This window comes from Manacus candei, unplaced genomic scaffold (assembly GCF_025592945.1).
Source record: "Manacus candei isolate 608988 ecotype Guabito, Panama unplaced genomic scaffold, ASM2559294v1 h1tg000014l, whole genome shotgun sequence".
NCBI lineage: Eukaryota > Metazoa > Chordata > Aves > Passeriformes > Pipridae > Manacus > Manacus candei.
The window spans coordinates 18,005,103-18,026,337 of NW_026138062.1; the positions used below are offsets into that span (position 1 = coordinate 18,005,103).

At 42.1% G+C, this 21,235-nt stretch overlaps 2 protein-coding genes across 11 annotated transcripts in view; one reads left to right on the plus strand and one right to left on the minus strand.

Moving 5' to 3' along the window:
- Positions 1 to 1,385: 1,385 nt before the first annotated feature.
- On the minus strand, positions 1,386 to 6,322 carry ALG11 (ALG11 alpha-1,2-mannosyltransferase). 2 transcript variants are annotated; one of them, XM_051780213.1, is made up of 4 exons: positions 6,153 to 6,322; positions 4,939 to 5,133; positions 3,336 to 4,267; positions 1,386 to 1,790 (listed from the first exon to the last, which is right to left on the minus strand). In XM_051780213.1, the coding sequence occupies exons 1-4, from the start codon at positions 6,188 to 6,190 to the stop codon at positions 1,519 to 1,521; spliced, it is 1,437 nt and encodes a 478-aa protein (XP_051636173.1). In that variant the 5' UTR covers positions 6,191 to 6,322; the 3' UTR covers positions 1,386 to 1,518. The 2 variants fall into 2 exon arrangements, with proteins under 2 accessions (XP_051636173.1, XP_051636172.1); XM_051780212.1 differs by having other exon boundaries at positions 4,939 to 5,172; positions 6,153 to 6,320.
- Positions 6,302 to 21,235, plus strand: part of ATP7B (ATPase copper transporting beta) — a 45,162-nt gene continuing 30,228 nt past the window's right edge. For 2 of the 9 annotated variants that reach the window (XM_051780196.1, XM_051780197.1), the window contains exon 1: positions 19,150 to 21,235. In XM_051780196.1, coding sequence (XP_051636156.1) covers positions 20,987 to 21,235 — 249 coding nt within the window. In that variant the 5' untranslated portion in view covers positions 19,150 to 20,986. Of the gene's footprint in view, positions 6,319 to 6,415; positions 6,652 to 8,000; positions 8,230 to 14,586; positions 14,749 to 14,868; positions 14,888 to 15,981; positions 16,462 to 19,149 lie in introns of those variants that run through there. The other 7 variants (XM_051780200.1, XM_051780199.1, XM_051780203.1 and 4 more) reach the window with 7 other exon arrangements.

Genomic DNA, 21,235 nt, shown 5'->3' on the forward strand with positions numbered 1-21,235 from the left:
ATTCCCCTTAGCCTTCCTTTTCTTGCTGATGTATTTAAAGAAGCATTTCAATTGTCTTTTACAGTGGCCAAATTAAGTTCTAGCTGGGTGTTGACCTGTTTAATTTTCTCTCTGCATAACCTCCTTACATCCTTGTAGTCCTCCAGAGTTGCCTGCTCCTTCTTCCAAAGGTCATAAACTCTCCTTTTTTTTCCTGAGTTCCAGACAGGCTGGTCTTCTTCCCTGCCAGCTCATCTTTTGGCACATGGGGACAGCCTGCTCCTACCCCTTTAGGACTTCCTTCTTTAAGAATGTCCAGCCTTCCTGGACTCTTTGTCTCTTCAGGACTACTGCCCTGACTGCATCAACCAGGGTCCTGAAGAGGCCAAGGTCTGCCCTCCAGAAGTCCAAGGTGGCAGTTCTGCTGACCCTGTTCCTTATCTGAGAATTCAAAACTTTACCATTTCATGATCAGTGTGCCCAAAATGGTCTCCAGTTATCACATCACCCACCAGTCCTTCTCTGTTCACGAACAGCAGGTCTAGTGAGGCACCGCCCCTGGTTGGCTCACTCACCAGCTCTGCCAAGAAGTTATCTTCCACACAGCCCAGGAACCTCCTAGACTATCTCTGCTCTGCTGTACTGTATATACAGCAGACATCTGCTAAGTTAAAGTTTTGCACTTCTCTTAGCTTGCTAAAATATAAAATATTGCTTTGATGGCTAAAAAAAGGGCTATGTGTTTTTTCCATTTTCATACAAACGCAAGTGTCAAATTCTTGAACATATAGTTTGTACTGTTCTCAGTTTTATAATAAGCACTCACTTAGAGCTTTAACATTCATGTTTGCATAGCATTTAATTATGCCCTCTAATCTAGACCTTTCTATTCCCTAGGAACAGAAAACCTTTCAATGGAGAAGGGTTGGAAAAATACTATTAAGTTGTTATACATGAAAGGACATGAGGAAATACCTAATATAAGGATCACAGGAAAGTGCAGTTATTACACTTATATAAAGCACACTACCACATGTTTATCCTAAAGGAATCACTGTAGGTAGAGATCTTCAGAACTACAATTAAAACCCTATGTAACAGAATTTTGCCACACAACAGGGGAGATCAAATTGAAAATTTTTTTCTGGGGAAAAAAAATTACTGAGTAGAAAGGGTATAAAACAAAAGTGTTGGCTTCAAAAAAGTGTGACTATGGGAAGAGAGCCATAAAATGGGTGAAGACTGAAAGTATTCAATAAATTAAAGAGCTTCCTGATGTAGTTCTGTTACTAAAGCAGTATCATGATTTGTGAATCCAGAGGGTTTTGAAGTGCACCACGCTGTCATGAAGTCAACGCAGAAGCACTTCTTTCCCAGTAGAAAAAAAATCTGTTACATACAGTAGATAGCCTGGCATCAAGAAAAAAAACCTCTTTATTGAATGGGACCAAGGGATCATAGATTAGATATATTTACAGGTGCCACACAGTCAAATACAAAAAGTTAATTTTACTCATATAAATTTTTATTTATATACATTTATTTAAATAATGGTTCCACGGATAACAGGAATGTGTCTTCAAAATGCTGGTTTGAAAATCTGTGCACAGAGCGACGAGCATTTTCTCTGATCTCTAATCTTTTTTCAGGAGACAAAGAGAGGATATAAGCCATCGTTTCAGCATAACTGTCCTCATTTTCTGCTAGGAAGCCTGTAACATGTCCTTCATAGGGTACCACAATATCTAATTTCGGGCCTCCAGAATTGTGAGCCAGGATAACTGTGCCAGCTGCCATACATTCAACTACTCCTGTAAAAGATACAAAATATGATGATATGAATGTGCACATCGTGTACTTTGGCTCTCTATAAAAACACTGGAAAGTTAAAACAACAGTAAAACTCATTTCAATCAGATAATATTCAGAAGTTCAGTATTTTGCAGATTAACAAATCTTTACAGCTTTTGACAAGTCAGCAAGACACTAGTAAAAACTGTTATTGCTACATCTGTATTTTTGATGGAAGACATTTTAATGAAATGGGAATCAGTAAGCTTTTCTCAGCTAAAAGCAGTGGCACAGTAAGAGCATACAATGTATATAACAACTTAATTCTCCTCCATGGTTCCAGAACAGACCTCAGAAATCACTTTAATTGCTGATTCTACTCAGTAGATTTGATTTGATTTTCATAAGTTTCCCCAGCTCAAACATTGACTACTATAAATAACGCTCCAGAGTCTTGCAACATGTTTTTTTGCAGGCAAAAAGCCCTTGAGATAAAGGTGAAATAATGCTCAAATTCAAAATCACAGCGTGATTGTATCACTTTTTTTATAAATTTAATTAAACAGTTTTGTGGGAGGAAAAAATATGAGAACACATTATTTTGCACTTGCTTCTGGGAAACACTTCAGTGTACATTTTTTATACCAAGTTCCTACAGACCATAAACTACTACTCCTGATAGTATGAAGACACTGCCTTCAGTTTAGTCACATTATAGCCAAGTATGGCATCCATCTGCTTGGCTGCTAACTTACCCTCTTGTAGATTTATGGCAGATGGGCAATCTCTCAAGGTCAGGACTCAACTAATCCAAATAAAGTGAGCCCCATACCTTAATTCTGTATGAGAACACATTGCAAACCAGGACTCAGCTCCTCTTTGGAATTCTGCTCCATGCTACACTGATTGATTTAAGGACTTGATTTATTTGCATCAGCACAGGTGTATAGTGCAATGAGATGGCCCAGGGTACCTGGTGGCATCTACATGGGGCTTATTTATAACAGACAAGATCTGTGGGAGACTCACACCTTTGAAACAGCAGCTTGAGCCCCATGGCATACACTGGACATTTCAAACAGCATTTGAGGCAGGTGAAATACAACCAAAATCTCTACACATGGACATCTACACACGAACTATGTCTAAGCTCCTCCTGCAGCCTATGGAGCACAATCTAAGGTGCTTAATCAGAAGTACCTGCTGCCTTTTGGGGCTCTGGAAAGCGTCTGTGTAAGGCTGGCAAACCTAACAAAAGGACCATAAGGTGACCCATGACCTTGCAGGGCGATAGCTGGAGGTCAGCAGGACATCCTGGGCAGCATAGATGGGACTAGCTGTCTGTTTAGGTGACCGGGGGATGCCCAGGATTAACAGTCTACGACTACAGCGCTTCAGCTTGCACTACAGTAGCACCTAGTGGTTAGACATCTGCATTGGTCCTGTAGGCTTTACTGCAGCTACACTGGCTCTAACGGGAATGGGAGCTGAACACCTGCTCGGCATGCAGACCTCTATGCCTACACACCGAGGGACAAATGGCTGAACCGAGGAAAGGTACTGACCGATCCCGAAGTGCTCATTCCACATTGTATGCAGGCCGATGGTGGCCTCTGCCAGGTGTCTCTTAAGCTCCTCAAAGGGAATGTTTATCCTGAACATCACATCATTACCAACTCCCAGCTCTTCGCAAAGATGTTTCAGGTTATTTACACGCTCTTCATCTTGCTGGTTACGACAGCCTCCGATTAAGATCAGCTTCAACGATGGCTGCTGCCCCACTCGCTTCTCTTTCAGCAATTTAGCAAAGGCTCTGATTTGCAAAGGATGATCTTTTTCAGGCCTGAACTGGCTGACAGAAACAATGGAATATTCACTGGTGCTCTTTTCCACTTCCAGTGGAATATCCAGGAAAGTCTGGACATCGCACGGTGGATACACAACACTAGTGCAAGCCCCAGCTCTCCAGAGGGAAAGGATGTGATTTAGCGTCCAAGAAGAATTAACCATTATCACATCGCTGCAGGAACCAACCAACCCATACATGAAAGCGAAGAAGTAGTAGTAGAGAAGCTTAAATTTGCTGAAGAAGGGGCTGTTTGTAATGAAGGCTGTGTTGTTAAACCTGGTATCCCGATCCCTAACGACAGAAAGCATATCGGTGCTGATAGTGGGATAATGGACATAGCATCCAACGCGACAACCTCCTAAATATTTAAAGAGGGGAAGTGTGAAAGCATAACCCATTGAGTCAATATAAATATCAGGAACACACTTTAGAAGAGCTTCCCAGCCAAGGAACACTGATCCTAAACTTTGTCCCAGCAAAGTGAAGTGAGGATAAAGAGAAGCTTCCACAAGGTAGCGTTTTTCTAGGAATACAAACTTCACAGGATGAATTAATTTGATGTTGAATCTTCTGAAAGCACCTTCTACTATTTCGTCTCCAGTGGCATCTCTGTCACCAGTGTAAACAACACACATTACATTTCTGTACCTGTAAGAATAGAGAAAAAGAAATACATTCTTCTCTTCAAATTTTTTAACAATAAACTATTATCTGTTCAAAATTACTCAAGGAGAATGTGAGAACAAATGTCTGACATAGCTATGAAATGACTTCAATTAAATTATACTTTTCCTAATACTTCCACAGTTTTTTCCTGATTTGCAGAAAAGCATATGGCTGAGGACTTGGGGAATATTATTTTGGAGTAAAAGGAGCTCAGCATTATCTACAGACTTAAGAACACACTGCCCTAGATGTCTGTTTATTGCATAGCATGAGCAAAATGCACACAACTGTGTAAATCAGGGGATGTGCCAATTTCAAATCCACTTCACATATTAACTTTTTTTGTCTTCTGCACCAAGAGGCAAGTATCAAGATTATCAGTTATCTACTGATGAGTTATGGCTATACAAAGTTCCATACCAGAGGTGGGGGAGTTCTCTCAAGGAGATACAGAAAAAAGTGAGAGATGCCACAGCAGAAAAGATCAAAATCTGGGTAAAGTGATGAAGTGGAATGGTGCAACCACATGGAACTCAGATGTAAAATAAAACATAGGACTGGTAGATTAATAATACCTACTTAAGTAAAATGCATAAGTAACACCATCAGAAGCTAAGAATGAAATACGATGTTTGATAAACACATATGCTTACTTTTTCTGGAGCGTTCTTATAGCACACCACAAGACTCTCTCCCCTCCACCTCCTGCATTGCAATATGGGTGAAAAAAGGCCACCAGCAATGGCCGCTTCCCATCTCTTCCTGCTGAGCTTAACTGCTTTTTCCTTTGTTGTATCCAGAGCCGTATTACCCACAGCAGTACCACCAAGCAAATGCACAAAATTCCACTTAGAAATAATGCAGGAATTAACAATGAGCACAGCAATCTGAAACAAGCCGGAAATTTTAAAATACATAACTGCTTTAAAGAAATACTATGTATGAAGTTGAGCAAGAAGGGCTTACAGGGAGAGCTACAGGAGTTCAACAATTTCTTGAGTTCTTCTAGTGTCAGAAATCATCAGTATCTGTGTATCATTTCAACAATTACAGAAATAAAACCGCTACTCTACATTGTTTAGATAAAGATCACTTTTTTCCCCTCCTGTTACCTTGCAATCATTTATTATTGTTTACTCATGCCATATACCTGTATCTATCTCCATGTGCTCTACACACTAAAAGCGGCATGCCCTCAGGAATCGGGCAATACAAAACTGGCAGAGTAATTTCTAAATAGATTTACTGTAAGAATTTTATTTAGTCCAACTTCCTCTTTGGCCTGCCTTATTGTGAACTGCTTTGGTGCCAATTTACTGGGGCCAGCCATTTCCCACTCCAGCCTCATTTTCCCTTCCCCTGAGATATGAAGAGCTATGTCAGCTCTCCAGAGAAGCGCCGTGCAGTTTCTCTGAGTAGTGACCCCTTTCCTGTGGCCTCTGAGACGCTGACAGGGGTATTCCCTTCGCTCCCCACCGCCGCCCTCTCAGCTCTCCTAAATCACTGACGGGATGTTTCTCACAGGAGTGTCTTCCCGGCCCACTGGGGCTCCCAGGGACAGCGCCTGGTTCCTCCTGCTGGGCTAGGCCTTATGATAAATAGCGTTTACTCGGCGCCAAAGGACCTGCCCACGGCCACCCACGCGTCACGACTGACACGTCAGGAAACACTTCCATTTTCGGCAGGGAGCAGCGGAAAAGCGCATTAACCCATCCGGGGCCGGCGGCACAGCGAGGAGCCGGGCAGAAACCATCCCACCTCGCTCTGCCCGGGCGGGCTCGGGGGGATGTGGGAGCGCGGCCGGGAAGGGGCTGCCTCCTCCCCTCCCTCTCCGCTGCCAGGACGCGCCGCCCCCGCACCCCGGTACCTGACGAGCCCACACAGGCACAACCCTCCCGCCACCATCTTGGACAACGCCGCGTCCCCTTCCCGACGGAAAAGGCGGCTCCCGGCCGCGAGGGGAGGGACCAGCCCGGCATCGGCTCCCGGATGGCACCGCCCCCAGAGGGGCGGGAGCGGCGCCGTCGCTGCCAGTGCGTTTGCCGCGTTTTCCTCCGGCTCCTACTCTTCTTCTGCTTCCTCCTTCCCCACCTCCTCTTCCTTTTCCTTTTCCTGCTCCTCCTTCTTCTTGTCCGCCCCGTCCTCCCCACAGCAAGCGCCGAGCCCCGTTACCCCCGTGAGAGAAGTGAGGTGCAGTAGGTTGTTGGGAGCGCTGTGCTACTACATAAACCATCTTCCCCGGGAATGCCGGAAGAGAGTGGAAAGCAGCACGGCACTGACATAGCTTAGTCAGACACAACACGTGCGTCTCAGTGCAATGCAATGACGTCCTTCAATCCTGCGGGGAGGATGGAAGGGAGAGGATGGTGAGGAGGCAGAGGCCCCCCGGGGACAGTTGTTTTCTTTTTTCCAGTCCATCACATCCAGATTTTGCCTTTGGAAATGTAAACGCTGGCCCTTTCTTTGGCCAGGAGAGGGTGGTGCTCCATGTCCTGGCTTCCAGCCCAGCCTTAACCTCCTGATTGTTAATGAATCCCTCTTTACAGCTAGGGACCTCTGTGCGACTTTGTGCAAGTTATCGTGTGAGACCGAGGGCAGGATGTCCAGCACACCCTGTGCCTGGCACTGTCTCTAAAGATTCCATGAACGCACTCACTGCGGACAGTTTCCACTGGAAGATGTCCAGGTTGTCTCTGTCTAATATGCTTTGTGTCCTGTTTTGTCATGATTGGGGAATATATGCGCAGACCAGAGGATTAGTGCAGTGATAAGACTGAACAGGGCAGTTTTTTAAAATGCTACTAATGATGTGTTAGTCTACATCAAGACTACGTATTTCTAAAAAAGCTTCCTTGGAATGATGTAAGGAACTCGTCCTGCTCCCAGATGCTGGGAAGCGTTGAGTGAAACTACCAGACTATGTAGGTCAGAAGGGGCTTAGGCAGAACCATCCCAAATATTTCCGATCTCCTATCACATTGCTGAATGCTTTTTCCCCCCACTACATTCCATTTTAAAATCATAAAATGCTTTATGTGGCAAATTTGATCCAGATAACTCATTCTCCAGTCTCTTGCAGAGTTGAGGCTGTCCAAAATTTAAGAGAATTTTAAACCCTGTTTCTTTGAACAAGACTTTTCCAGAACCTGTGATCTTTCAGCCTCTTTGAGGTCAGCATGATCCATTTCATATCTTAGCCACCTGTGCATTTTGAGGTCTTAAAGGTGTTAGGGATTTTTGTGAAGGTTATCCCGTGTCTTCCTAATCAGAAGAATGTTGGTTGGAAAGTATTGAATCATTAGTTTATGTGGCCATTGCTACAGCCTGAAGCAGAGAGACACAGTCTCTACTGTAGAGGGAGTGAGAAGAGTCCAACTTAGGTAATGGTTATTTGGTTCTGACCTGCCTGGATTGAGTTTCCCACTTAGAAGGACAATCCATGTGGGAGTGAAACTGGAAACATGTCAAACCCTCAAAGTTTTATTGGCTATTTTACTGGTGGTTTTATTTAAATATTTTGACTGTCCTAAATACCACTGACTGTAGGTTTTACCAGAGCATCTCTACATTTATGTAAGCAGGTAAATTGGAAGAGTTCTATTGGGAGGTCCAGTGAGCATGGCCATACATTTCATTTCTGAACCAACAGCTCTCAGAAGGAGGGTGCTACAGGCATTGTTTTCTCTCTCTTAATCTTTTTAATCTTCTCTGACAGAGCAGTCCCTGAAAAGCCTGTGGTATGTTTACAGAAGAGATTTCTGCTGGATTCACGTCTTTCAACTCAAGACACCTCTCTTGTAATGTCAGCATTTGAAGATTATTGCCTGTGTTCAGAGAAGAGGCAAGTTCTTCCAGGGAACAACAAGTCCAGTCTATTTTAGATGATGAAATTTGTGTTTCTCCTCATGGACTTCAAAAGGAGCTCATGGTCACTCCCTTGGAAGGTATGAATCTTAAACTGAATGTCTTTATGAAGCCGAAGGACCACAGGTTAGCCATGGTTTAATTAAGATGAGACTTAAGTAATAATGCTGAAGAGTTCCAGGAAGCAAGAAGACTAATTAATGAGGGAGCACCTACCTATTTGGCTCTTGAGTTTCACTTCCTTGTTGTAGGGAGAAATCTGCATGATGGTGAGAGTATCAAATAGTTTTCTCAGTTCTAATAATTTATAGTTCATAGAATCACAGAATGGCTGAGCTTGGGTGAAATTGATTGGATGGATGGATGGATGAATGGAAGGATGGATGCAGCCAGAGAGTTGTGGTCAATGGCTCAAAGTCCAGGTGCTGCACCTGGGTCGATGCAATCCCAAACATGAGTACAGATTAGGAGAAGAACTCATTGAGAGCAGCCCTGCAGATTCTTGAGGGTTCTCATGCATGAAAAGCTGGACATGACCCAGCAATGAGCACTTGCAGCCCAGAAGGCTAATTGCATCCTGGGCTGCATCAAAAACAGTCTGACCAGCAAGTCGAGGGAGGTGATTCTGCCCCTCTACTCTGCTCTGAGACCCCGCCTAGAGTGCTGCATCCAACTCTGGGGTCCTCAGCACAGGAAAGATGTAGACTTGTTGGAGCAGGTCCAGAGAAGGGCCACTAAGATGATCAGAGGGTTGGAACATCTCTTGTATGAAGACAGGCTGAGGGTGTTGGGGTCGTTCAGCCTGGACAAGAGAAGGGCTCAGGGAGACCTAATTGCAGCCTTCCAGTACTTAAAGAGGGCTTACAAAAAAGAGGGAGACTGACTTTTTTCATGGACAGATAGTGATAGGACGAGGGACAACAGTTTAAAAGAGGAGAGATTTATATTAGATGTTAGGAAGAAATTCATTCCTGTGAGGATGGTGAGGTACTGGAACAGGCTGCCCAGACAAGTTCTGGATTCCCCACCCCTGGAAGTGTTCAAGGCCAGGTTTAATGGGGCCCTGAGCAACCTGATATAATGGGTGGTAGCCTTGACCAGTCAGAGGGGTTGGAACTAAATGATCTTTAATGTCTCTTCCAACCCAAACCTTTCTATGATTCTATGACCTCTGGGCACCATTCTCCAGCCCCCCTGCCCAAACTGAGTCATCTAGAGCTGTTGCCCAGGACTGAGTCCAGTTTTGAAAACCTGCAAGAATGGACACTGCATAACCTCCCTGCATAACCTGTGCTTGGTCACCCTCATAGTGAAAAAGTGTTTCCTGATGTTCAGAGGGAACCTCCTGTGTTTTGGTTTGTGTCCATCGCCTTTGGTCATGTCACTAGGCACCACTGATAGATCTTGGCTCCATCCTTCATGTATTTATACACATTGATGAGATTCCTCTTAGCCTTCTCTTCTCCAGGCTGAACAGTCCTAGCTCCCTCAGCCTTTCATTACAGAAGAGATGCTCCAGTGTCTTAATCATCATAGTTTATTTTTTTCTTAGCCCCTCTAGTGGTAATTAAAAACAGACTTATTGTTTTTAACAGTTATTTTGTTAACTTTTCATTAATCACAGGGTATTCAGCTTCTGAGGTTGCTGACAGACTTATGGACTGCAAGGCTTACCTTTAGTGTGCAAATGTCCAACACAGACTAATTGAGCCATCACCACTTAGTGACTTCCCCACCTTAATGCCTGTGTGGCAGGCGATACTGTTTGCATGCATTTAGGGTATTGACAGTAACTTCAGCAAGAGCAGCGCTGAGCTCTCTGTGGTGTTCCCTCTCCAGCAGTGAGAACACTATTCAAAACCTTGTCTGTAGAAAATTCCATGAGGCTGACATGCCAACGAAATTAAACTAGTCTTACCATGAAGTCAGCTTTGTTTTCATCTTCCCAGCGACATACCAATCTTTTAATCTTTTGTTGCTTCTGTAAGCATTTTTGTCCTGTTTTAATTGCTTTCCTTATTAAGGTCCTTACTCTGAAAGAAAGCCCATGCAAACAGGCCTTCTGAAGTGAGTGGTATTCAGAATAAATAGCAGAATCCACTCACTTTGTGTTCTCCCCAAGCCTACGATGCGTTTGAGACAGTTTTAAAGAATATTTTTGTAGCTCTCATTCTTGCTGAATGCTCCACATATGAGTAACCTAGTAAGATAAAACCACTGGCAAGTAATAATAGAAAGAAACTGGATTAATATTGTCTAAGGATATTCATATGACAGTCATGTGGTCTTTTATATTTTCTTGTACAGTTACTTTCTTTCAGAAACATTCACTGTGTAGCTCCAAGTGTCTTGTTCGGGGCTGCTGTCTTAGCTACCAAAATGCCTGGGACTGTTTTTAGCAGAAGGAATCTTAGGTCATTCATATACACAGTAAGTTTTTAATTTTTATACATCTTGTGATAGGCTGCTAAATGTTACAGTACATTTATTCTTCATTGCATAGTAACAGAAGGCAGAAATAAAGTTACACCAGTTCTATGCTAAATATTTGTAAAGCAAAACGCAAGCATTGAAAATACATTGTGGCATTGATATATCTAGGGAAAAACGCTATGGGGTTGTTTTTACTGATATGTTGTAATATTAAAGTTGCTAAATATAAGCAATTCTAGTAAAAAATTTTTTTCACACTCAGCCTTTATTTTGAGTTACATGTTCTAGGGCACAGGTGCTTGCACCATGTATCTGTGAGCAAAAGCTGGCCTTTTTTTTTTTTTGGCAGAAGCAGTGAAGAATTAAGTAGCTTGGATTTATGCAGAATTTTTGCAGGAATGCCTATAAAGCATGTTTATTTGCATCACCAGGCAATTTAAGCAGGTTGAACCCATAGCTTTTGATTAACAGAAGATAATTTTCACACAAATTGTTACAGTTTGGCAAGGACCATGTAGGAAAACAAATCAGTTCCACTGTTGGAGTTTAATCCTGTAGATCTGGTGAGTGTTTTAACATTCCATGGACTCTAAATGTCTGCCATTTTTAGGGTGGGTGGAGGACATGTTTTCAAGCAACTTAGAGCACAGGCGGAAATGAGATGGCAAATTATGTACCCCTACTGATAATATCACTAAGCTTGTAAAATAACATGCAGACTCACTTTAAATCTCAGCTTTTTCAGGTGGAATTTTGGGATTCTTAAGGAGCTGGTGATCATTTTTGACTGTCTGTGATAGCAGACCCAAACCCTTCTTGCTTTTCATTCTTCCTTATGTAAATAGTAATATATCTGGGACCATCCGTACCTAATTATGTGCATGAAGGGGATCATGAAGGACCAACCTCTTTCACAGTCATACCTTAACACCTGTTTAAATCAACTATGAAACTACTTAGGAAGCTGCAAAACTTCACTGTGAATTTTTTCACTGAGCGAAGCGCTTCCATCATCAAATTTTAAAGGTTGTTCAAGGTGCATTTGTGCACATGTTTTTGTGTGCCTCTCTGCCTGTTTCAGGAAGCAAGGGAGAGTGTTATTCAGATGAAAATCCAAACTGTTTCACGTGAAGCCAGGACGAGGCAGGATTTGCATTCTGTGCTCGTGTCTGGCTCCTTGGCACTGCTTAAGAAAGAGAAAGGAACGAGAAACTGCCTGCAGAGCAGGACAGAAGGGAGTTAAAATTATTGGAGGAGACTGTTTGGCTAGTCCAGACATGCAGACACTGTGCCTCGTCACCTCCTCTGACTTATTTCTATTCTGAGGATGAGGAAAGCTTGGAAGGTCAATGATTTTCCCATGGGGTAGATTCAGTCAAAGATTCTCTTTTGGATGGTAAACTAGGGCTGCTTAAAAGTAGTTCCCTGCCACACTACCTTTTCTTTCAGCAAGCAGAGGTACCAGGTGGGAATGATAAATGAACTGAGCCTGAATTTCCATGGCTTAACAACTCTGCTTTCCAGGAATTGAGGGCAGTAAATAAGTCTCAGAAGGTTGCTCAGCAACTCTCAGGATGGTTACCAGCCTTTACAGTGAGCTGCAGAATGCACTGTTTTTGACTAAACATGTCCTTGGAAGAAACATTCTTTGCCTAGAGAACAGACTGGGGTGAACTCTGGAAATGAGAGTATTGCTGAGAGCTGAAAAAACCTCAATTTTAGAGTTAGAAGGCTTTTTTTTGTTTACTTTTTCTCACAATTGCAGGGTCCCAGGAACTCTTTCTTTAGGAATCAAATGTCTCCAGTTTCCTCTGGGTATTCCTCACGCAATAAACAGACACTGTTTTTACAGTGAGTTTGAGTCATGACGAGCAAGTATGCTTGCCACAGGAAACAATCTGAGAAAACTCATCTGCATTTTAAACTAGGATTTTAACTGTGTATTTCAATCCAGGTGTTAAATATTTCAGATAAAAATAGTTGTAAACAGAAAGAGGTTTACTCTGTATTGCCATCTCCCTTAGATGGTTTTAAAAGCAACTGTTCGTATGGAAGAGATTGCATAGCAGCAGCAGTAACAGTTTCCTGGGTTGATAGTTTCATCCCTGACTGTTGCTTAAGGTCTGACATTTTCACCTGAATTCTTACCTGAATTGTTGTAGGCTGCTCATGTTATTTTATTTAATAGGTAATTATTATCAAGTATTCCAGAAAAAGAAAGCAAGAAAGAAAAAAAAAACAATGGCAGCAAATATATTTTCATATTAATTTTTTTTTTCTCTTCTTAGTTTTTATAAGCCTCTGCAGTGAATCAGTATGACTCTATCCAGGCACACTCCGTTTATTTTCATGGTCACTTGGAAGTATGTTTTTTCCACTGATAAAAACTGGCACCTCATTGCCTTTGGCTCTTGCCTGAGAATTAACTGTAAGTTTGTGCAAGATATTAGACCTGGACAGTGCAGTGCTGTATAGTTCTTAGCCCTGAAGAGCAACTAATTGACAGGATTTTTGTAGAAATACAACTAATGACCTGTCACTAGTGAGGTTCCACAGGGCTCCATCTTATGCCCTGTTCTCTTCAACATTTTCATAAATGACTTTGGATGCAGGACTGGAAGGGATACTAAGAAAGTCTGGAGATGACACAAAATTGGAAAGAGCTGTTGACTCCCTTGAAGGCAGGGAGGCCCTGCAGAGAGACCTCAACAAATTATAGGGCTGGGCAATCACCAACCACATGAAGTTCAGTAAGGGAAAGTGCTGGACTCTGCACCTGGGATGGGGCAACCCTGGATGTATGTGCAGACTGGGGAATGAGATGCTGGAAAGCAGTGCCATGGAAAGGGACCTGGGGGTTCTGGTCGATGGCAAGTTGAATCTGAGTCAGCAGTGCCCTGGCAGCCAGGAGGGCCAACCATGTCCGGGGGGGCATCAGGCAAAGCATCACCAGCTGGCTGATGGAGGGGATTGTCCCGCTCTGCTCTGCACTGGTGCAGCCTCACCTTGAATATTGTGTGCAGTTTTTATAAGAAAGATATTAAGCTGTTAATCCTAAGGAGACAATGAAGATGCTGAAGAGCCTGGAGGGGAAGCCATATGAGGAGCGGCTGAGGTCACTCGGTCTGTTCAGCCTGGAGAGGAGGAGACTGAGGGGAGACCTCCTTGCAGTCCACGGCTTCCTCGTGAGGGGAAGAGGAAGGGCAGGCACTGATCTCTTCTCTGTGGTGACCAGTGACAGACCTGAGGGAATGGTCTGAAGATGTGTCAAGGGAGGTTTAGGTTGGATATTAGAAAGAGGTTCTTCACCCAGAGGGTGGTTGGGCACATGGAACAGGCTCCCCAGGCAAGTGGTCACAGCACCAAACCTGACAGAGTTCAAAAAGTGTTTGGATGATACTCTCAGGCACACGGTGTGACTCTTGGAAACAGTCCTGTGCAAGGCTAAGGGTTGGATTTGATGATCCTTTTGAGTCTCTTTCAACTCAGCATATTCTGTGATTCTGTGATACATTACATCTTGATTTCTGACAACTGGAAACAGCAAAGCCTCTACTCCATGTGCCTGTAGTGTTCTCATCAGAGTTTCCCTCCTCACTTCTTGCCTGCTGTGGCAGAGTAGGTAAGCCAGAGAGCTGGCAGATCTTCATCCACCTCCAAATTGGGAAGAAAAATGCATTTAAGGGCAGCACTGTATTTAGGGAGGCCCCTACTGCTGCCCCTCCTGTTCCCTTCAGTCCCATGCATGGTGATGGCGTATGATCAGAGGCTCATGAGCAGTGCTCAGGTTTGTTCGCTCATGGAAGGAGCTTGTGCCTTGTCTTGGCAGCATGTGGCAGGGTCCAAAAGGGCAGGGAGTGGAGGGCAGGTGAGAAGGGCCCTTGTGCCACCCTGGCTGGGCTGTGCCTGAGCCCCATGACAGGGTCACCTGAGAGATTACGCTCTCTGCAAGAGTAAGGTCACAGGGAGGGCCCTAACACCCTCATACCTTTTTCTACCCCTAACTGCAACCAGTCCACAGACAGAGGAGGGAAAAAAGAAGTAAAAGAATGAAACAGATGATGTAGAAAGTGGAAACTCTTCACAGACAGACTTTTGCCTGTATCACCAAGAAAGCAGATAGGACTTTGCTCAAGACTCTGTGTTGGAGGAGCGCAGGTGCTGTGGTGAGGAGTTCAGCTTTCAAGCTTACTTACGGATTTGGGAATTTCTTCTCTCTTTGTGTATGTAGGTGGTTCCTGCCAGGATAAGATAGAAATACTGTTAAGAGAAACTGCCTTTAATATGTAACCTGCCCTAACAAAGGTAATATGTTTGTATTTTAGACATGGCATTTGTAATGCAAATACAAGATGCTGTTTTGCCTTTTTTTTTTCTTGAAATGAAGGTGATTTCAGAGGCTGAGCAGTTTGGCTTGGGATTAAAGACTGACCACAGAGCCAGAAATACAGGCATGAGAGTGTTCTTAAAACTGATAGTAAACCTAAATGGTGTGGACTCTACAGCTGGGGACAGTTTACAGGATATCTATTATATATGGAGGTCACTTAAGACATAGGCTTGCATTCCTGATCTGCATAGGGGAAAATTTAATTGCAGGTTTGTCAGGGCATCTTAGGGTCTGCTATTAGTTTGCCAGCTACAGGGTGAATGGCAGTGTACTTTGGGAAAAAAACAATAATAAAAAAATCAGTCCTCTCATTTGTTTAAATCACAGTTCGGAGACTTATCACTTATTTTTTTTCCGAACAAGTGTAAGAGATAATTTTAAAGTGCTACAAAAAATACTAAGAAATTTACAAAATAAAAATTGAATCAATACTTTAATTATTTCTTATTTCTAAATATGGATAACAAATGTTAGTTCACAAGTAATAGGTTTTTCCGTCTCCTCAAATTAGCCTTTTAAAATAGTTACTTTTGTACTGTTACTCATTCTCAAGTTATATTTGAAATATTGCAGTTAAAATGGGTAAAATATGGGTCCTTTTTCTATGCATGGAATTCTAAAAAGCTTTTGCTTGAACTTCACAAGCCAAAACCACCTCTGAGCAAGAGAAAATCATGGACAACATTAGAAAATTAAGTTGGAAACACAGAAGTAAAATTACTGGTTTTGCTGTGGCACTGCCTGACAAGTTCTGCCAGCCTTCTTAACCTGCATGGTGAATGAACATTAGTGGAAATCTTGACTTGAATTAATTCACGCAGGTTGCAATTGTTCTTTGCACTTAAACCTTGACCCACAAGGTGTGTCTTTTTCTATGGTAATATGATCAGCCTAGTAGTTTCCAGGCCCTTGAAAACAAATTGCTGCAGTATAAACAGATAACAGAAATTATCATAATGAAACCAACACTGCTAAGAGCAGACAAAGTACCAAGTCCACACAATTTGCAATCATACAAAAAGCTGTGGAATGAAAAAAATCAATACATGTTTTGGGACCCTGTTACAAAAGAGGTGCTTTGTTGAGTTTTGCTGATTTTGAGCAAACAAACCTTTTTTAAATATTTAGAGAAGATTGAGTCTGCTTCCTGAAAAACTGAAGCCAAAGTCTGAGCTGATTTGATCTGAAATGAGGTCATCAACTCTTAAGCAATTTTATTCATAGCGAGTAGGAATTTGATCACTTGTCTTTCGGATTTCTGTATGTTTTCCCTTTTTCTTACAGTGTAAGAAATAATAATACTTATGGACACACTTCTTCATCTCTTTCAAGAAATATGTATCCCATTCATGCTATAGAAGCACTTGTGTATCTAGTTGCTGCCTGTTTTCTTAGAACCGTGGCCAAAGAGTTCTTTCTGATTTCATGGCTCAAAACTAAGAACAAATGTATTTAAAGAGAGAGTTTTGTTGCCTCTCCATACAGAAAGGTATGTCATTTATTTTATGTTCAGTAATAAGTATGTCAGTTAGTTTGGAGAAGTCAGGGACATAGTTATGTACCATGAATATGACCAAGCTTCCACTGAACTTTCAGCTGCAACTGTTTGATTCACGTGGGAAACGTGAGGTTTGTGTTGCCTGTTGTAGGACTGCAAAATGACTACTGAGCAAGTGCAGTGATTTATTTGAAGAAAAAGTGGATGCCTTTAGTAACTACTTCTCTTTTGGCTTAAAGAGGGCACTGACAGAAGAGAAATAATTGTTTCACACAAGGGCTGGATGTTTCATGGGTTTGCTCTCAAACAATGTTGTTAACAACTTCTTGATAACTGTGAATTACCAGCACTGTTGTTTGTGATATTACTACAAGCTTTGCAATACTTTGCTACCCCTCCTCATTTTCTTTTTTAACTTAATGCTCCATTTCCTGCAGTTGCCTGTGTAAAAACCAAAATCAAATCTAACTCTGTTAAGATGGGGTGAAAAAATTCAAACATTTTAGCTGATTGCATTCTGAAGACAAAATTAAGAATAACTCAAAATATGTCAAATGGGAAATTACTTGTGGTTAACCCTTATATCGTTGTTTGTATGCCTCAGGATGGATTGTATTTTGGTAGTTTAGAGTGATGTCTGAGGAGGAGAGTAAAAAAATGATCAACATTCAAAGGCAGACTGGATTTCGAGAGTGATGTATTAATACTAATACATCCCTCTTTGCATTGACACAAAGTGCACGTATCTGAACCAGTTCCTCTTGTCTGTCAAACTGTCAAATTAAGAGTAAGGCTAACCTTTCTGTTGTGTTAAGAGAAGGAGATTTGGCAGAAACTAACCCCCTTGTGTTCCAGGTGGATCTCAGATGTCAGGGGCTTGGGGCAGCTGGGCTTAGATTCTGAGTGACAGCCAACTCAGCTCTAAGGAACAGAAATGCAGAGCCAGTGCAGCACTGTAAGTCCGGCTGAGTTCAGTAAGAACTGCCATGGTTACGGTTGCACAAATACTGCGATACACTGTGAGTCTGGTTGCGCCCAACGAGCTCTCATGGCTAGATTGGAAGTCTGATCCTGTTCAGTAACTCTCATGGCCAAGTGCAAGATGGTGTTGTTTCTTGAGCAACAGAAATGCAGATTATTATTGGATTGCTGGTGATAAATACATCATCTGCAGGAGCACGCGTGAATACATAAGTAATGTATAAATAAATAAATAAAACACATAATAATAACTGTGGCAAATACGTTTAATTGCCAGATGACTATATAGTGCTAAAAGTCTTATCACAAGCAGAACCTTGCTTTCTAAATTTTCCAAAGAAGCCCTAGATAGAGCTGCGTGTTTGAGTCTTACCACATAGGCATCCCTGTGGGGAAGGAGATAGGTACATCCCATCAAACATCCCAGGACACAAAAGTGGAGTCTCCTCTAGCCTCCTTCCCCACTTAAGCTACATTTATATTGTTTTCTTTGAGAGACGGGAAAAAGAAAAGTTAAAGTTGGTATTTCATGTTTAGGTGTAGTCTGAATGACTTTAGTCATACATGTAAAGCATGTACAGGTTTTAGTTTGTTAGCGTACACAGAGGCATGAAAAATAGTATGTTTTTTTGAGTTAATGAAACAAAGGTCAGCTTTCGGTCACCATTTGGGTCATTCCTGTGGCTTAGTTCCTGTTAGCTGCATCGTTTTAAACAGAGCATGACCACAACACCTCTGTGCAGCTGCACCCTTTGTTTCATGCCTCTCTTATGAATGGTACACCAAGCTCCTTCAGTGTTTCTGGTCCTAAGGTGTTCCTGGTGAACTGTAGCCAACGCATGCTCTCCTTCTTGCTGAACTTTGTTTTTCAGGTTTTTTTCCCCACACAGATTAAAGCAATATGACCCTCTTACTTCCAGCTCCCCAGTTTTTTTCCTTGAACCAAGCATCTCATCTTTCAAGACATTGTTAGCACTATTTTAAGATGCTTTCTTTGGGCAAGAAACCAGAGGGATTAGACACAGGCCAAAGCATACTATAAAGCCAAGGATGAATGCTTGATGAACCTAGGAAACTTAATTTAACTGAAAACACATAGTTCTTGTGTGTTTATCATATAGTCTGATTGTAGCAGGTAATATGAAGAGGAAAACTGGAGTTTTACCAGCTCTTGAGGCCTTAAGTCAAAGGGATTTAATTTTATTGGAATGTTCTGCATTTTCTGACATGAAAATGCAAACATCTTTGCCCAACACTAGGAGAGAGCTGTGAAGGCAGAAGGCATGTTTTCTGTTTGCCATCTGAATCTCATGCTGCCAAGCCTGAGTGATTCTTTCTGGTGATACTCCTAGGCTGTGCAAAATCTAGCTTTAAACTGAGGAATGGTACTGCTATCAGATGAGATGACTAACATTGCCTTTCCTACTTCAACCTTAACTAAAACACCCTCAATTTGCAGCTGGCACAATTAGCCTAAACTCCAAAGGGGCAGTTAATTGAGAGTGTATACTTTAGGGATGGCCAGAAACTGAAGTTTCTGTTGACTAAGAAAATCTAGAATTTGAAATTGCTGTTATTTGGAATTAGAACACAGAGCTCAATTTCTAAATATCTTTTTTTGGGAAGAGAATTGTTTTGTTTTAGAAAGACAAAGATTAGTTTTTAACTTTATATACGTGTATTTAGTATGTAGATGTAGCTTTAGTATTTAGAGACATTGTACTGAATTTTTTCACGTAAGTCAAATTGTATGATTTTCAATTGCTTGTTTCAAAATGAGTTAAAATCAGTAATTCCTGAAAGTATTTCACCTTTAACACAATTTGCATTTTCAGCACAGTGTTCAAGCTGAAGTCAGATATAGCTCTAATTCGTTTCACTGATAAACACAGAACAGAGATACTTTAGCCTTTGTAGTGACTCTCTAGAGGAGCCATTTCTCAAAATGTTTTCAAAATAACCCTTTTTAAAAATTTAATATTATCGCCGATCTTGTATATTAAGACAATGATACAAAATAGTGCTACAGCAGTATTTTGAGTTTCGCTTCATTGTCAGAAGACCTTCTTTTTCCAAAGATGGTCCTTAACTCTGAAGTGGAGTCAAGAACTAGATGGAGTGAGCAGAGCTGAGGACCCATCTTTGTGGAGAAGTTAGAACAGAAAGACAAGTTAGCGTGCTAATGTCCTGCATGGTGACTTTCTGGACCACTGTCAATGTGGCAGGAGTGTGAAGGATGTACCTCTGCTTTTGGAAGTAAAAAGAATCTGAATTTGTCCTACCGGACAGGTGGAGTGTCTGTCATCTATCCCATAAGTTTTCATGAGGTGACAGAGATATGCTGACATTTTCACCCTCTGTGCTAACCTCTGCATAGGAGTAAATCTGTGCCTTTTTGCAGCAAGTCCAAGAAATTCTGATTAAATTTAAACCAATTATTTTAAGGCTTGCATGTGCACTGATGTCACTGCACAGCCAAGGAGTGTGTAACTTGCTAACACCTCAGTTATATTTTATAAATTCCCTGTATGGCCATTCTTTAAGTGTCCCTGTTCAAGGGTACCTTCAGAAGTGGATTGCACTACTGTGGGCTTAGGGAACTGGAGATCCCACTTGATGTGTTAACACAGTGCTGTGCATTTGGTGTGGGCAATCCCAGAGAAATATATTCAAGCTTGGCTCAAGGCACTTCTAGTGTGATGGTACCTATCATATGTATGGCTGTTCCTGTTGTTGCCCAGAGGATCTAAGGGGAACTGAATTTGCCAGAGAGCATATATATTTTTTTCCCTTTACTTTCTGGCACTAATTGCTCGTTTAATTTTGTTTGGTTCGTTGTTCCTTAGTAAAGCTTGCTGATGGTAAAGAGGCATGTTTTAGAAAGTACAAATATTGTACTCACTCTTTTGTTTTCCCTCTTGAAACAAAAAATGAACATTCTCATGCCCTGAACGAGTGAAAGACTTTTAGACTAGGAGCCTTATCTAATTATGTACGTTATCTAATTTGGCACATTTTCAGTGTTAGAAGGGACCACATTTTATCCAAGAAATCCCTGGCAATTTCAGAGAAGGAAATGGAGTAGCGTTGCCCTCTGTAGGAGCTGTGCTTGTGCTCACGGCCACAAGGCGCTAATGCCTGTCTGGCCGGGCTGATTATGCGCTTGCTTGCTGCACACAGGTCATGTTTGACTAGCTTGTGAAAGCAGCCTTGGCTGAGCCTGCTGCGACGCCGTGTGCAGAGATTAGCAGTGCTGAACGCAATTCGGAAAGCACAAGGGATGCCAATTGGTGGGAAACATTTAAACTGGCAGGGAAAGCAGGTAGCTGAGTGCAGCGAGCAGTGTACACAAGGATCACAGGTTACATCTGGGATTTTGTGATGAATGCTTAATGAGCATTCAACAGAATCAGTTCAACAGAACTCTCCAGGCTGTTGTAAACGTAGCTGAAGGAAGTGTGGCTGATAAGACACCGAATAACCGCTCTTGTAAAGCTTTTGTTTGGCGCTGCAATATTTAAAATCCAGAAAGATAATGGAGAGAAAACAGGACAGTAAAACGAAAAGGGAACTGTCCTACTTAGCTACTTTAAACGACAGAAACATAACCCTGATGTCTATTCGTAAGCAGCAGGCAGCTCATGATGTGCCTGAACTACTGATTATTGGTGAAAAGTCCAAGGCTGGATCTCCAGTAAAAGCAAGCAGTAACTTGCAGAAAGAAGAGAAACTTTTGCAGAGTTACTCCATGGGAATGCCAGAAGTCAATACAGTTGAAAGACAG